The sequence below is a fragment of the Amphiprion ocellaris genome, chromosome 17 (assembly GCF_022539595.1).
Source record: "Amphiprion ocellaris isolate individual 3 ecotype Okinawa chromosome 17, ASM2253959v1, whole genome shotgun sequence".
NCBI classification, from domain to species: Eukaryota; Metazoa; Chordata; class Actinopteri; family Pomacentridae; genus Amphiprion; species Amphiprion ocellaris.
The window spans coordinates 3,990,647-4,005,659 of record NC_072782.1 but is presented as its reverse complement, the minus strand read 5'-3'; the positions used below and the strand labels follow the sequence as shown (position 1 = coordinate 4,005,659).

The 15,013-nt window shown below is 39.1% G+C and overlaps 1 protein-coding gene across 4 annotated transcripts in view; it reads left to right on the top strand.

The window, feature by feature from the left end:
* Nucleotides 1–14,364, top strand: part of hook3 (hook microtubule-tethering protein 3) — a 28,345-nt gene extending 13,981 nt beyond the window's left edge. For 2 of the 4 annotated variants that reach the window (XM_023293197.3, XM_035958622.2), the window contains 16 exons: nt 609–772; nt 870–1,010; nt 1,432–1,519; nt 1,760–1,873; nt 2,040–2,150; nt 2,456–2,540; nt 2,668–2,737; nt 4,912–5,052; nt 5,469–5,556; nt 6,820–6,854; nt 7,016–7,098; nt 7,284–7,384; nt 7,509–7,613; nt 8,821–8,892; nt 9,347–9,483; nt 10,967–14,364. In XM_023293197.3, coding sequence (XP_023148965.1) covers nt 609–772; nt 870–1,010; nt 1,432–1,519; nt 1,760–1,873; nt 2,040–2,150; nt 2,456–2,540; nt 2,668–2,737; nt 4,912–5,052; nt 5,469–5,556; nt 6,820–6,854; nt 7,016–7,098; nt 7,284–7,384; nt 7,509–7,613; nt 8,821–8,892; nt 9,347–9,483; nt 10,967–10,982 — 1,551 coding nt within the window. In that variant the 3' untranslated portion in view covers nt 10,983–14,364. Of the gene's footprint in view, nt 1–608; nt 773–869; nt 1,011–1,431; nt 1,520–1,759; nt 1,874–2,039; nt 2,151–2,455; nt 2,541–2,667; nt 2,738–4,911; nt 5,053–5,468; nt 5,557–6,819; nt 6,855–7,015; nt 7,099–7,283; nt 7,385–7,508; nt 7,614–8,820; nt 8,893–9,346 lie in introns of all 4 variants that reach the window. The other 2 variants (XM_035958623.2, XM_023293199.3) reach the window with 2 other exon arrangements.
* The last annotated feature ends 649 nt before the right edge of the window (nt 14,365–15,013 follow it).

The window sequence follows — 15,013 nt, the reverse complement described above, 5'->3', positions numbered from 1 at the left end:
CTGGCAAATTCAGAAAAATCAGGGCTAGAAAATGGTCATGGCTTTAAATGCCCATTCTATGACAGAACACTCCTTAATAATGCTACAAGATTGTTTGTATTTTTCATACCACAAATAACAAGGTCAGTTCCCATATTTGTCAAGGTATGGTTTCACATTTTTAGAAAGACAACAATCAGCTTCTGCTTTGCTCTGTGTGGAGTTTGATTCCCTGTCTATCACATTTGAGAAGACAGCATCAATCCATATGTTGCCCACTTTGCTATGTTGGAGTTTGCCGATTTGCCTTGTTGAAGTGTGTTTGGTGTGTGCTTGCTTTAGTATCAGACATTATGCTGCAGTGAACCTAATGGACTGAATCCTGTAAATAACGTGTTATTTGTACCTTTAAGTAGCTTAAGAGATGCAGTTTACAAAGTCAATTCTCATTACCTTCTAACTTGTTTCACTTCTCTACATTTCTTCTCTTCATTGTCTTCTCCCTCCACACCTTTAATCCTCCTTCCCCCTGTGGTATCCCATTTTCACTTTCCTAATCCATATCTACCTCCTCCTTGTACTCCATGCATCCATCCTTTCTTTGTCCTTTTCTTTAACACTTTCCCCAGGTGGCAGCTCTGCAAGAGGAGAAGAGCAGTTTGCTAGCAGAGAACCAGGTCCTGATGGAGAGACTTAACCAGTCTGACTCCATCGAGGATATAAACAGCCCTGCTGGACGCAGGCATCTCCAGCTGCAGACACAACTAGAGCAACTACAGGAAGAAACTTTCAGGTATGGAGTTAGAGTTCAGCTGACTGATCCTTATGTCATTACATTATGTCTAATGACTTCAGATTTGATGATCTGTATTGTTTCCAATTCACCCCAGGTTGGAGGCAGCAAAAGACGACTACCGCATTCGTTGTGAGGAGCTTGAAAAAGAACTTTTGGATGTAAAGTCCCAGAATGAAGAGCTTTCATCACTGGCTGATGAAGCCCAGTCTCTCAAGGATGAGATGGATGTCCTCAGGTAAGATGGAAATGAATCACAGTGAGATTATCTGAGTGAAGTAAAAGAAACTGAGCACAAGAAGATGAGACAATCACTGTTGATAGGATCGCAAGTTTTGGTGTTGGCATTCATTGCCTTACAGATAATGATTGTTATGCGCTTATTTGCATTTTATTTTAGAGTGAAATTGGAAGTCAAAGGTGACAGTTGCTCTGGATTTTAATCTTCCATGAGTCTGAAATTGATCAAATGTCTAGTATTGGTAACAGCTTGCTAAAATGTGAGCATAGAATTAAAGTTATAAATCATGGAAAAGAAGAGTAATAGTCTTGCACCAAATACAGAGAGGAAACAAACAGAGCGGTGATAAAGCTTTCTCCCTCCCTTCTTTTTTAAATGTAACCTCACAAAACGAGACCGTCTGCTGTTTTCCTCCCAGGCATTCATCAGACAAAGTGTCAAAGCTGGAGGGCACAGTGGAAAACTACAAAAAGAAACTGGAGGACATGGGACTTCTCAGGAGACAGGTACCCAGTCACAGACAGGCAGAGCTCCTTAATGTGTTTTTCATTATGATGAATAGTTGTTGCTTTCTCTTACTTTAGAACTTCTGTAACAAACCTTGAATTTAGTTTGAATCATTTGTTTCATTCCCACCCTTATGGCAGTCTAAAAAAACAATACAATTTGATATTCTTGCTAGAAATGACAGTAGTCAGAAGTCAGGCATCATAAGTAATGCTTCCTCTGCTGTTGCTATTTTCCAGAATAAACTTATGGAAGAGAAGAACACAGCGTTAATGCAGACCAATGTCGGCTTAGAGGAAGAACTACGAAAGGCAAACGCTACCAAGGGCCAGTTGGAGACATACAAGAGACAGGTACGTGACAAACAGACATGTCAACTTTCACCTGCAAAAATGATTTTTTTAAAGCTTCACCAGGCTGTGTAATATAACTTAGCTCTCTTTGATTTCAGTAGACTCACATGTATGAATATATTTTGAGAGATAATGTCTTGTCTTGAACTATCCTCTGTTTTCACAGGTAGTGGAACTTCAGAACAGACTGTCAGAAGAGTCTAAAAAGGCTGACAAGATGGAATTTGAGTACAAACGCGTCAAAGAGAAAGTGGATTCTCTACAAAAAGAAAAAGATGTATGTATAATTCACTATTATAAAGACAGATAAACTGCAAAAGAATGATCCAAAAGTATTTAATTTTTGCTGAGCAAAGAGAATATGTGTATTTTTCATAGAAATATTCTACTATGAATGTTATCATTCCCATTTTATAGATAGACTTTAGCAAGAGATAAGATTTAGATCAAAAGCTGCAAACAACTAAACAAAAAAATTCTGTTGCCATTTAGCACATTTGATATGTTTATTCCAGATCTTGCACTGCTTGTCTTTTCATTTCTGTGTCCTTTCACACATTTTAACTCTGTTTTCCTTTGTAGCGTATGCGGACAGAGAGAGACTCGCTGAAGGAGACTATTGAGGAACTACACTGTGTTCAAGCTCAAGAAGGACAGCTCACATCAAGTAAAGAAATGACTTAGTGCCTAAATATAAGTAGCTGAGCTCAGCCTTTTTTAAAGCTTACTATCGTCCACTCAGTCAATCGTAGTTGTGATTAGCATTTATTAATGGATGCTCTCTGTTTGCTCAGGTTTGTTTCCGCTGGTCAGCAACGACGGTTCTGATTCGTTGGCTGCTGAGATCACCACTCCAGAGATTCGGTATGTGTTTATGTCTTTTGAACTCTAAATTTTCCTTTTCTTTTGGGATTAAATGCTTTTCAGGGAGGAGACGAATAGCTCAAGGCGTTGGCCTCCTCTGCTAATTCCTTAAATCTCAATCTTAAGGCCACACCTTGCAACTTGCAGGACTTTGTGAGAATCTGCTGCTAATGTCTTGGTGCCTGATACCACAGTACTCCTTCAGAAGTCTTGTGAATTCCATGGACCAGAGCTGTTTTGATGGGACAAGGGGGAGCTACACAACATTAGACAGGCTGCTTTAATGCTGTGACTATTTTCATCAAAATAATGGACTTGAACAATATAACTTGCCAAGATCTTGGACAGTACAGTATGTCTGTGGGCTGTTATTGACTTTGTAGCCAGACACTTTCTAGTCTGTTCCACATGCTTTCTCTGCTGCTATAAGGTAGAAGTGTGTCTCTGTAGAGAATTATGTAATAGTTGTGTGCGAGTTACATCAGCCTGACAGCAGCTTTCCAAGAGGGCTGGGTTTTCTGTTGGCTGCATGCTATGCTTGGATTTTTTTTCAGTACTTGTGACCCTTGAAAAAATGTGGATTTACATTGAAGTCTAAATCTTCTGAAAGCTACTTTGGAGAAAAAAGGCTTGAATGAACCCAGTCGAGGCAATTCATTACCCTGTAGAGGGAAACGTTGTGTCCTGAAGTGATGTCTCATTCTGAATGCTTTTGAAGCCAGAAGTAAGATGTTGCAATAACAACACGTCATGCTAATTTATGTCAACTGACTGCCTGTTCAGCATCAATCTGTTGCTTTAAAAAGCAGTTTCTGGGATGTATAGTTGCTTGTCAAATTTATCTGAATTGTAAAACAGCAAGAGGAACAGCTGGAGCTGCAGTTATTCTCTCACTCTGCTGCTCCTCTTCTGAAGTCTTTCTTTTCCTTTCCTGGCTCAGCCTTTACTAGCGAGCAGCTGGGACTCTGTCTGGAATCATTTAGACAGTTTTTAGCTCGAAAGGAGTCAGCAGCCACGCCCTAAAGAAACACGACTCGAGAGACCCACTGACAACCAGCCTGTCAAACATCTAAAACTGACTGAGCTACAACAAAGCTTCTTACCTGTCTTTCCACCTGCTGTTTCAATGTTTATGTGAATACAAATCCTTCAGATTCTGGCGATGTTCAACTGTTCATAGAACCAAGATCCAAGACATAGTTGTCCTCCTTCCCTTTTTAACTATATGCAGTGTGAAATTCATAATGTTTGTGGACTTTTTGGATAGTATTTTATGATACAAAAAGAGGAAAATGGGAGAACTGAACCACAGTAGTCCAGTATAGAGGACAAAGTTGATCAACACTTTCTATGCTGAATGCATTTGACCTACCGCTGTGCCACTCTTGACTGTGACGGCTCTTGCTGTTGTTGTAAAGGCAACCTTAATTGATCCCATCCTCCACCACAGACATCTGGGAGGAAACATACAAATTGAAAAGGTGCAAACTGGATGACTGAGCCGAAATAAAGCTGTAGTCATAAGCGTTGACTTTCAAACTGTGACTGCTCTCTCCCAAACATATTTTTAGCTGTGGAGACGGCAGTGTCAGCTAGTCTGATGGTCAAACACTTAGAGTATAATTACAGCAGTGTTAAACCAATCTTTTTTACAACAAGGCCTTAAATATTAACTAGACTGAGCCAGTTGTTGCATATGTTTACAAAAGGTCTATGTGGAATTTATTTTACAACAAAATTGCTGTGTTTTATCTTATGAGGTAATCCATTGAGATCATCAGTTATCATATCGGTCATTCACTTTAACCATGGTTAATAATTGAAATGAATGACCGATTCTGATTACTTTTTTCAGACTCAGTTGTGTATATATTTCAGCACAAACAAGTACAGAAGTTTGAAGTGGGTGCTCTTCCTATTGTGGTTGAGGTTTCCTCTGTGGTGTCAGTCAGTGATGCATAGTTTCTGTTGAATACCAATCTGAGAAAGATATGATAAATATCCAGAGAGCAACAGATGTAATAATGTGTCACCGTGTATCTTTAGTCATAAATGTATATCAGAAAACATTCTAAATATTCTAAAGGATGTTGTATACAACAATCACCTATATGCAATCAAGTGTCAGTGTTATTCTAAATTAACACTTGCTTCTGGTCCATGTGTTTGTACAGAGAACATCTGATTCGCCTTCAGCATGAGAACAAGATGCTGAAGCTGGCCCAGGAGGGCTCCGATAATGAGAAGATCGCACTGTTGCAGAGTCTACTGGAGGATGCCAACAGAAGAAAGAATGAACTGGAGACAGAGAACAGGTCAGCAAAGAGCACACAGACACATGCAGCCTCACAGTGTTAACAGCAAAAGAAGGCAACATTGAGGCTGAATTGCTAATACAGTTGTCAATCAAAAAAGCACTTTTTTCTTTCATTTGCACTCAATGTGTCATTGAGGTCGAATCAAATAAGAGCAAAGAGAATATTTTACAACTTCAGAGTGGTCTTATGGATTTCAGAGCCATATTTTCAGCTCTGTGTTCGGATGTGGATCAATTTTCCATTTATTTCTCCACAAAGTTTATTTTTTTGTCTCAACTCGTACTTCGCTCAGTGCCCTTTATGCCAAAAGTCTGCTTCTTTCATGTTTGATCTACTGTTGTATAGCTTGCAATTTGCTCATTGCTGTGTTAAACACCATGTTGACAAACGGGTCTTTTGTACTTGTTATCTAGGCTAATCAATCAGCGCTTGATGGAGGAACAGAGTCAGGTGGAGGAGCTACAGAAGAGTCTTCAAGAACAGGGTTCCAAAGCAGATGATGTGAGTTATTGGTTTGTTCTGTACTCTGTGTATAACTCTGATATCAGTTGAATGGGAGAGCCAAATTCCCATCATAGCAAGACTGCAGCACACTGCTCGTCCTAAAGGCTCAATGTTATTAGATTATTTTTGCATGGTACAGTTTATAAAAATAAGAAAACAGATTTCCTTACTGCCGTAGCCCCATTATTGAGTTAGTGCTCATTTCACTCAGAAAATTTTGAGTACAGTTGCGGCCATTTAGCGAAAGAGCTAGCATCAGGGGTAAATTAAATGTATATCCAATGATAAATTATTGAATGCATATGAAATCATAGACATTTGGGAGGTCTGTGATTCTTTGTAATAGACTCCCGCATAATATTTTGCAAAATATATTTGTTGCATTGTTTTGCTAGACCTTCATTGTGGTTTGCGACATGGAGAATTACATTCCCCACATGCTGTAGGAAAACATCATTCTACCATATGAGTGTTTCAAATATTGTGTAATCAAGTTGGAAATGTAGAGAGAAATAGTAGAAATAGTAAATATAGCCCTTTTTTTTTTTTTACTTTAAATGAGTCAGTTTCTATAAAATGAATGCAGCTGATTCTTGTCATTCGGTAAAAAAAAAAAAAGAACTGTTCATTTTCTTTTCAAATAATGCTCCCACTGTCAGACCATAGTAAGTATGTAATGACTCTCGCAAGTTCTCTTTTTTAGCTTCCTGAAGTAACTGTAGAACAGAATGTAGTAAACTTTGCACAGTGTTTAAGAACTGGGCATAAAGGACTGCCAGTATCATTAGTAAATAAAAGAACCCCTCGTCCCATAGACACCCAGAGTTCCTGTTTCCTCCTCTAACTTCATGCTGTAGTCCATCAGAGCACACAGTCTTTGAATCTTCTGAAAGCTTCTGCTTTTACGTCATTTTGTTGCATAACACTGGGGACTCACAAACACTCCAAACGCATGATCACAAAATGAAATACATCATGAGACTGACTGAATTGTACATTTGCATTGTTTCTCACACCAAATGTTTGCTTGAGGTCCAAAATATTGGTTGTCTTTTGAACATATTAGATCTAATCTTTGATCATCTTCTACAAAAATAATCTGTTCCACACTGCCATCTACTGGATTCATTTCAGAAATGTTCTGCAATTCCTGACTCCCCTCAACAAAATTGCTCTCTTAAAGTTTGCATTTTTTAAGATGCAAGTTTTATCTCTGAATTGCATGTGTTATAAAACAGAATTTTTATTGTCTTTTTTCAGTCTTCCATTCTGAAGAAGAAATACGAGGAGCACATGTAAGTGATATTCTGAGCTCTGCTTTACTAACAAGGTTATGTGCACTTTATTTGAAGATAATTTCATGTGTCTATCATTTAATCTTTAAGTTCTTAACATGAATGATGAGCACAATTATGCAAGGAAACTCTTATATTTGGTGGTTTGTTCTTTCTCTCAGGGAAAAAGTACGAGAATTGAACAATGAGTTACTGAAGAAAAACGCTTTCATCGATGAAATGGAGCCTAAATACACCGCCAGCTGTGAGTTTAGAGTGGATTCTGAATATATGAAACATGTTGATGTTCATCCTCTCCTCACATCAACTTTTGTTCTGATTTTTAATTTAAATTGACACAGTTTAATGTGTAATTTTGCCATACAGCTACCACGGTACAGAAAAAAGCCACATTAGTTAGACAGCTGGACTGACATGTTTCTCTCTCAGCCCAACGAGTGGACGAGTTGGAAGAGGCCTTGAAGAAGAAAGATGAAGAGATGAAGCAGATGGAGGAGAGATATAAGAAATACCTTGAAAAAGCCAAGAGTGTGAGTATATTTTTCATCAAAGCACAAGCAGACAAACTGCCTCTTGCAGGACGCACTGCAGCCGCTGATGCTCGCTGTAACTGTAAGATGGCAGCACGAAGTGATGTGAATCTGTCCTTTACAGGTGATCCGGACGCTGGACCCCAAACAGAACCAGGGTTCAGGCCCAGAGGTGCAGGCTTTGAAAAACCAGCTACAGGAAAAGGAGAGAATGTTAATCTCATTGGAGGTAAGAATCAGATAATCTGAAAGAGGCTGCTGGATAGTGCTCATCAAGGTGCATTTAAGTAATTGGATGATTCTCAAAGAGCCGGCCATGATTTGTTGACATAATTGCTGATGTCGATGCTGAAAATGTTTTGACATCTCCCTTTCTACTACAGTCACAAGTGTTTTTCCTCAGTATGACAGCGTAATTGTTGGATCACTTGTTTTTGGCTCCAGTCATTAGTCAGCTGCAGACAGCGATACAGTTTCAGATGGTGGCAGCTGTCCATCTCGGATCAGTGTACAAGCTTCTAGAGCTTCATAAGCATGTTAGTACTCCTAATGATCACAGACAAACAAGCTGGTCTGAGTTTCTGGGGCAGACCACAGCAGCAGAAGCACAATGAAGCAGAAGCACCACAAGAGAAAACACACAGGAGCTATTTGGTGCAGAGCCACTTCACATCTGGTTGCTTCTCTTCCGCCCTCTGTGCTCCTTTTTACTCCATTTAAACACAGCCAAATTCCCATTAAAGCTTTTCTCATTTACGTATTTTTCTGGTTTCTGTTGGCAGACAACAGAAGTATGAAATAGTAACTGAAACTCAGCCATAGAAGACTACATATTAACCAGCAGTCACTTTCAAGCTGCTGAAATTGTAGCAAAATAATTATGGTGATATTGTCTGGAAAAACTCACACAGTCATAATGTCACCATGAGTTGTGCTGTAAATTCAGCTACCTATTGATAGAACTCAAAGCTGCTACCAAATTTGAAGAACAATTGCATAATCAGGAAAAAGATTTAGCTGCTCTGTGTTGAAAAATATCCAGTGAGATGTTGCAGTTGGTTAATATATAGATCCAGCGTTGTTAACGGGTTTAATGGAAACTTGGATTTCTTTTGGAGTTGCTCTACTTACTTAGAAAATAAGCTCTCTTTGTAAACTTTGCTTAGACATGCTACTAGTTTAAATCGTGCCAAAATAAAATAAAGTTAAGGATAACAAGTATTTGAATTAATTCAAAAAATTTATCTAAATTTAAGCTTAATTTAAATGAAGCTACTAATCGGTAAAATAGTGGATACATTGATTAGTAGCAGCCGCCATCTCCAGTAAATATAAATATAAACATAGAAATAACTTTATGAGACGGAAGTGCGGCAATATTTGGTCAACTTGTCACATTGCTGAAGTTCTTGTCCCTTCATGTTTCCTCCCAACAGAAAGAGATGGACAAGACAAAGAGCCAGAGAGAACACGAGGAGAAACTGATCGTGTCAGCCTGGTACAATATGGTAAGAAGGACCTATAAAACCTGAAAATGTGCTTTATCATACTGATTGCTCAGGGTTCATTTTTGTATTTTGTAAAATATTACATTTGTATTTTAAATAGTTGTGATAATGCTGCATAAACTTGCATGTGTTGCAGTCAGCTGGCATTGTAACCACTAGAGGGCAGCATTGACTTTTCTAAAACCTCCCCAGACAGTGTTTGCTTGTAATATACTTCATCAGTTGCCAGTATTAGTGTTCATGAAATGGTAAATCAGCACTAATGTTACATTTCGGCTAATTTACTTTCTCATACATCAGCATTAGTGGACTGATGGTAGTTGATTCTCTAGAGGAGCATCTTATTCTGTGTTCAAGCAGTTTGTGCTCTACCGTAAGCACTGGCTCTATTTCCTGCCTTGTTATACTCGCAGTTATAAAGACCCATAAAGTTTCTTCCTCTATCTTTTCTCAGGGTATGTCTATGCAGAAGAAGGCGGCTGAAGACCGACTCGCCAACACCGGTTCTGGTCAGTCCTTCCTGGCCCGGCAGAGACAAGCCACCAGCACGCGCCGCTCCTACCCAGGCCACGTCCAGCCAGCTACCGCCAGGTAGATGGCAGTAGGGCACAAAAATACTGCGACAAACTACTTTAAAAATCCCCTGAACTTTCATGCAGTAGACGTGCCTGTTTTGAGGCACTCTATTTCCATTCATTTCTAATGGAAGTTCTTGTTTTCTTGCATTCTCCCCATTGATTTCCTTTTTTTTCCCTTCTTGATCAGATCCATGAGGTAGAGATGCCAGGCAAGGCTGCCCAAATCTTGCACCACTTTTTTTCCCCCCCCCCAACTAAGCATATTTTACCTTGACACCTGTGATGCAAGGCTTCTACCTGTTTCACATCCCAGCGTATTTGATAGGATCTGACTAATCACTCCAAATGTCCTCTCTTCCTCCCTCTCAACCACTGACCTTCCTGAATCTGTACTCTGTGGCAACCGTTTGCTGCGCAGGTAATCTGGAACCCAAGGCTCAGAAGAATCACACCTTTCTTGAGAAGTTACTGTCAGTTTTGAAAAGAGGAACCGCTCAACCTGTTCATGCAGTATTTATGCGCATCTCTAATTGTGATAACATTTGGCTTGTTTTTTGACTGGAGTTAACAGATTTTCTGTCCTGCGTTGTGTTTTAATGCTTTATGATGTAGCTTTAAGGAGGTTAAGGGCAATTTTCAGTTACTCGTCTCACTGTTTAATTTTATTTCATCTGATTTTGTGTCAGTCTTAAATAACATGACCATTGAGGCATAGGAATATGTATCATCATGTTAATGTTGGATATGCTTGCTAAATGTTGTGAATGATCTGATTAGACAAAAAAAAGCGGTAACTGTTGGCTGGTAATAGTGCAGCAATAATTCTGAAGAATAATTTTATATTCTATTAAGAACAACAGAAAAGTAACTTCATCTGGTTTTGAGGTTGTTTGTAAAGGTGCCATCCACAGCTAATGCACATAATAGTGTAAACTGGTTTCTCTCACAAAGAACAAGGATCCACCTTCGAGCAAAAACCACCTCACTTGGTTTTAGCTTTACCAGCATTTCCAAGGTTGTGTCAGACAACACCTTATGTGCCATAGTGATAGTTTTAAATGTCTGTACCTCAGTAATTTGTCAATGGTAGCCTTGCAACACTGCAGGCTTTTCCACTAAGTTAAGAAAGTTTTACACCCTGGGACTGTCTGGTTGTAGGGGATTTAGTTTGTAGGTCACTTTTAATGCCAAAAAGTCAGTAATAGGATGCCATTTATTCAATGTCGCTTGCTTTTATAGTATAAAAAGGTTTTTTAAGGTGTTTCGATGAGTGTTACACAGGACTGAATAGGGATGCTTGTTGCAACTGTTCTCATCATCTCTTTAACCCATTTTTTTGTTCCATTTTCTCTACCTTGTCATTGTTAATGCATACTGTCATTGTGAATGATCTCTTATTAACCTCCAAAGCCTGTTTAGATCAGGGGCAGACTGTTGATTTTCACCTAACAAGCCCTGCCATCTGACCATCACTTCTCTCTCTCCTCCCTCAACAGCAATGTCACTGCATGACTGGCACACCAATGACCTGTCCAAGCCCCGTGTGGCCTGGCCGGGCCGTTTTCTGTGGCTTCCACTGACCCTGTGGCTGGGCTAGGCTGAGGCGCGCAATGCATGAACTACCTGCCCGCGTACTGTTTGCATGACCTTGCATTGACTCGAGCCTGCAAATAACCAGCCCACTAGCAGCAGCATGAGCACTAACAACCCTCTGCAGAGTCATGCGTTATAACCTCCAGACAAGCCTGTGCTGGGACGGGGTAGGAAAAAGAAACCCCTTCCTCCAATTAAGTTCTTTTCCTCTGTTCTGGCTCCTTTCCCCCTCCTCCTTCGTTCTTGTGCTCTTTGTTATTGTCTCCATCTCCTCCTACTTATTCTTCATGGACATGCCTGCTCGTGCTTCTTGCACTGCAACAAGTCTGTTACGATTCAGCACACGTTACAAACACCCGGGAAGGGGGAAGAATATCGCAGTATTGTCTGTCAATCTACCAGTTGATTTAATGACCCATTTTTTTTTTTGTAGTACTCGTGTGTAACCTGTTGTTGGAGAGCTGTTTCAGGATACCTCAATGCCATATTTCCACATATCCGTTGTTATTCACGTGGTTGGAGGACGTGAGGTAATAACTGATCAGTCTGCAGAACATAACGAATGAGTCACCTCCCCTTTTTAAACTGCTACACTAAGTGTTTATGTCCAACCTGTCCTCAACCTGTTGCTCGGTGGGATCTTAGAAGTTGAAGCTTTTACCTCAAGTATTGAATACAGCAAGATTTGGACTTTACGGAGAGCTTATGGGGCTTTACTGAGTCGCCCTGTAGGTTTTTGGACAGATTGCAGTAGGAGCATAGAATGACAAAACAAGTGTTTTAAATAACATTGTTACAAATGTGCAGGATAAAGCCCCCATTAACCCTACTTGCATTTTTTTCCGAGCACACAATCTATTTCTTGATAAAATAAACATTTCTATAGTGTTTGTGCCCATATTATAGTTGATGTGGAGCAAATAACCTGTGGTCTAATTGAGCCAAGTACAAGAAGCTCTGTTGCACTTTGTCATATGTTTAATACATTTTGCCCCAAAAATGAACTCTAATTTAATAAAATTATTATTTAAAGAAAGTGTAAAATGACATTAGCTCATGTATGCTGATGTATCGTCAGCTCACTTAGACTTAAAGGGCTAATCGGTTAAAACATGCGTGAAGGGAAACAGCTGCAGTAATCTCAAAAGATCCCGTTGATCACAGACATTTTTACAGCTTTCACAACTGGTAGTTCAAAGGAATTCTGCGTTTGTGTTACAGTGCTATGTTGATTTAGGGTTGTAAATCAATAATGGCGGAAGCTGCCTCCTTAAACATACAGTGTTATAGACGACACCAGCTATAGTATCAGTAATAGGGAGACTGATGTTACTCGAAGTCATACTGTACATTTTGTGTAGCTTTTTTAATTTTTAAATAAATGTCTTATTTACCTTTTATTTCCAGAGCTTATTAAAATTATTTTGACGAAATGGGTGAGAAGGATAAAAAACCACACCCTGGACCTGAGGATATATGCATATTATAGGCATAAATGCATATATTTCTGTAAATGAGAGAGATGACTGAATCCTCCAATTTAGTGCCTGTGTTTAAAATGTATAGAAAATAACATTGGGTTATTTTTAGGATTAAAGGCAGTAAGGCGTGTTGCCGTAGTGACCAGATTTATTGTGTTATTTGAGGAAAAAACTGCTTGAAATGATCTTCATCTACTTGATAAATCTCTTCATTTGAAACGTGGGCTTAATGAGGGCTTTTCTGCTCAGTTTTTAACCCATTTTACTTCTAATTGTTATACTGTGTAACCTTAGTTCAATTCATGCCGTGCATTTTTATCTTAATGGCTTATTTATTCTTTTGCCGCTTGTACAGCAGTGTTAACATTTTTTTTTTATATATATATATAAATATCAGTCGTATTATTCTCTCACCACTTATACTGTTACAATGGATGTGATGTTTCCATAGACATCAAAATACTGTTAATTACTCGTCTTATGCAACAAAAGGAGGAGGAGGCTGTTCACAGCGTAGCGTTCGTCTCCATCTAATGATGGCGTCAGAGTCACGACAGGTGGGCGTAAATTGGAGGCAGTTACATTTACCTCCAGTTTCTTTCAGGAAAAGCAGTTTCTTAGAAAATCACTGTGCTAAGAAATCGTTTGAAAAGGAATGTTTTATCTTTATCAAAAAAAAGCACATGTTACACTTTTAATTCCTGGAATGGTTGGTGAATTTACTGTGACCCTACAAATGAGCGTCTTTTCTAATGTTTAGCGACCAGACCAAGGCCTTGTTTGTGGGAGGAAAAGGTTGAAGATGCACGTGAAATGTTATTAGCAGGTCAAATCAGATCCTATATTTGACGATCAAACAAATTTCCAAACCGGAGCCGTGAAATAGCGTCTCGTCAGGGTCTCTGCTTGTTTCTGTGTAAATCAGAGTTTTGTAAACCACTAGCCGTTAACATCTGCAGTTTGAGCTCTAACTTATATTACACAGAACTCTTTTAACCGTCCATCACCATGAGTTGGTTTGGTAAGAAATCTGTATATAATGGAGCCCATCCACATTGTGGTTGACATGTTGAAATTTATATCAGGGATGTGGGGAAACTTTTTTTTGTTTTGTTTTTAATCTTTCCCTAAAGAGAAAGCAGATTGTCTTATTCCCGTCAAATCAGCCACTGTGTTCTGTTGCTGTTATTTAAGAAGTCCGGTGGTTTGGGCCGTTTTCAGACCCTTATCAATAACAATTAGTTGTTTATAAGGGAAGGAAAGATGACAACATGATGTTGTAGGCCAAACTCTTCGCTCATTTTTCATGTTCAAGAGCAAAGATCAAAATGAGAATCAGCAGCAATCCTTACAAAACTCTCAAAATGTGTCAAAATGTGTATTTTTATTCACATGACTAAGCTAAACCGACTACCCAGTATTCCCTAGTGTTACTTGACTGCTAACGGCACTGAGGGCCAGTCAACATGTATTAGACGGATGAAATAAACGACACGAGGCTGTCAACAGGTCGGAATCATAACGTGTGCAGTGTTTGCTGTATTTTTTTTACTCATTGGAGAACATTTCTTTACATATTGAAGTAGCAAATAACCTTCCATTTGCCAAGTTTTATATTGCTTGTATACAAACACACTATGTACATACAGTATGTGGTAGTGGTATAGGAAGTGTCTGGATATTTGAGAAAATACAAAAAACCATGTCTAGTTAGGTGGATTTCTTATAGCATCTGTCCGCTGAGGACTTACTGATGGAAATGTGCTTCCTACACCGCAAAACTTGGAAATGACATTGTAAATAAAGCTTGTATAAAACAGGCTGCTTGTCTGTTTTGATATGTTTTGCATAATTTTCTTGCTATCAGTCACCAGACACGCGTCGTCAGACCTCAAAGTTGGCTGCTGGAGGGGTAAAATCCATTATTTGCTCTTAAAATGAGTTCATTTAATTATAGCAGCCAGGCCTGATATTTTCAGAACAATATCAAATGACAGTGTGTCAGCAGTGTTGCTCTTAATAATTAACCAACAGAAGATTATTCTCAGGTGTGTTGTGTCTCTTATGCGGATATGCGACCAGGATATAGAGTCATGGAAAAAATTATTAGACCACCCTTGTTTTCTTCAATTTCTTCATTTTAATGCCTGGTACCACTAAAGGTATATTACCTGAAGAATACAATGAACACAACAAAAAAATACAGCTGATTCCATCATACTTTATGTCCCATCTGACATGCTTCAGCTTCGTTGTATTCCAGGGTATATAAGAGGACATTTAATGTCATCAGCAGCACATCCAAAGGTCTAGAGTGGTTTCCTGCTGACATTCAAGCTGTAGCACAACTCAGAAGTTGTCAGCTCTCACATAATGCCTAAAACTAAAGAATTATGTGAAGCTACAAAGGCAGCCATCTTGGCACTGCTGGAAATTGGCATGAATGAGAGACAGGTAGCGAAAAAACTG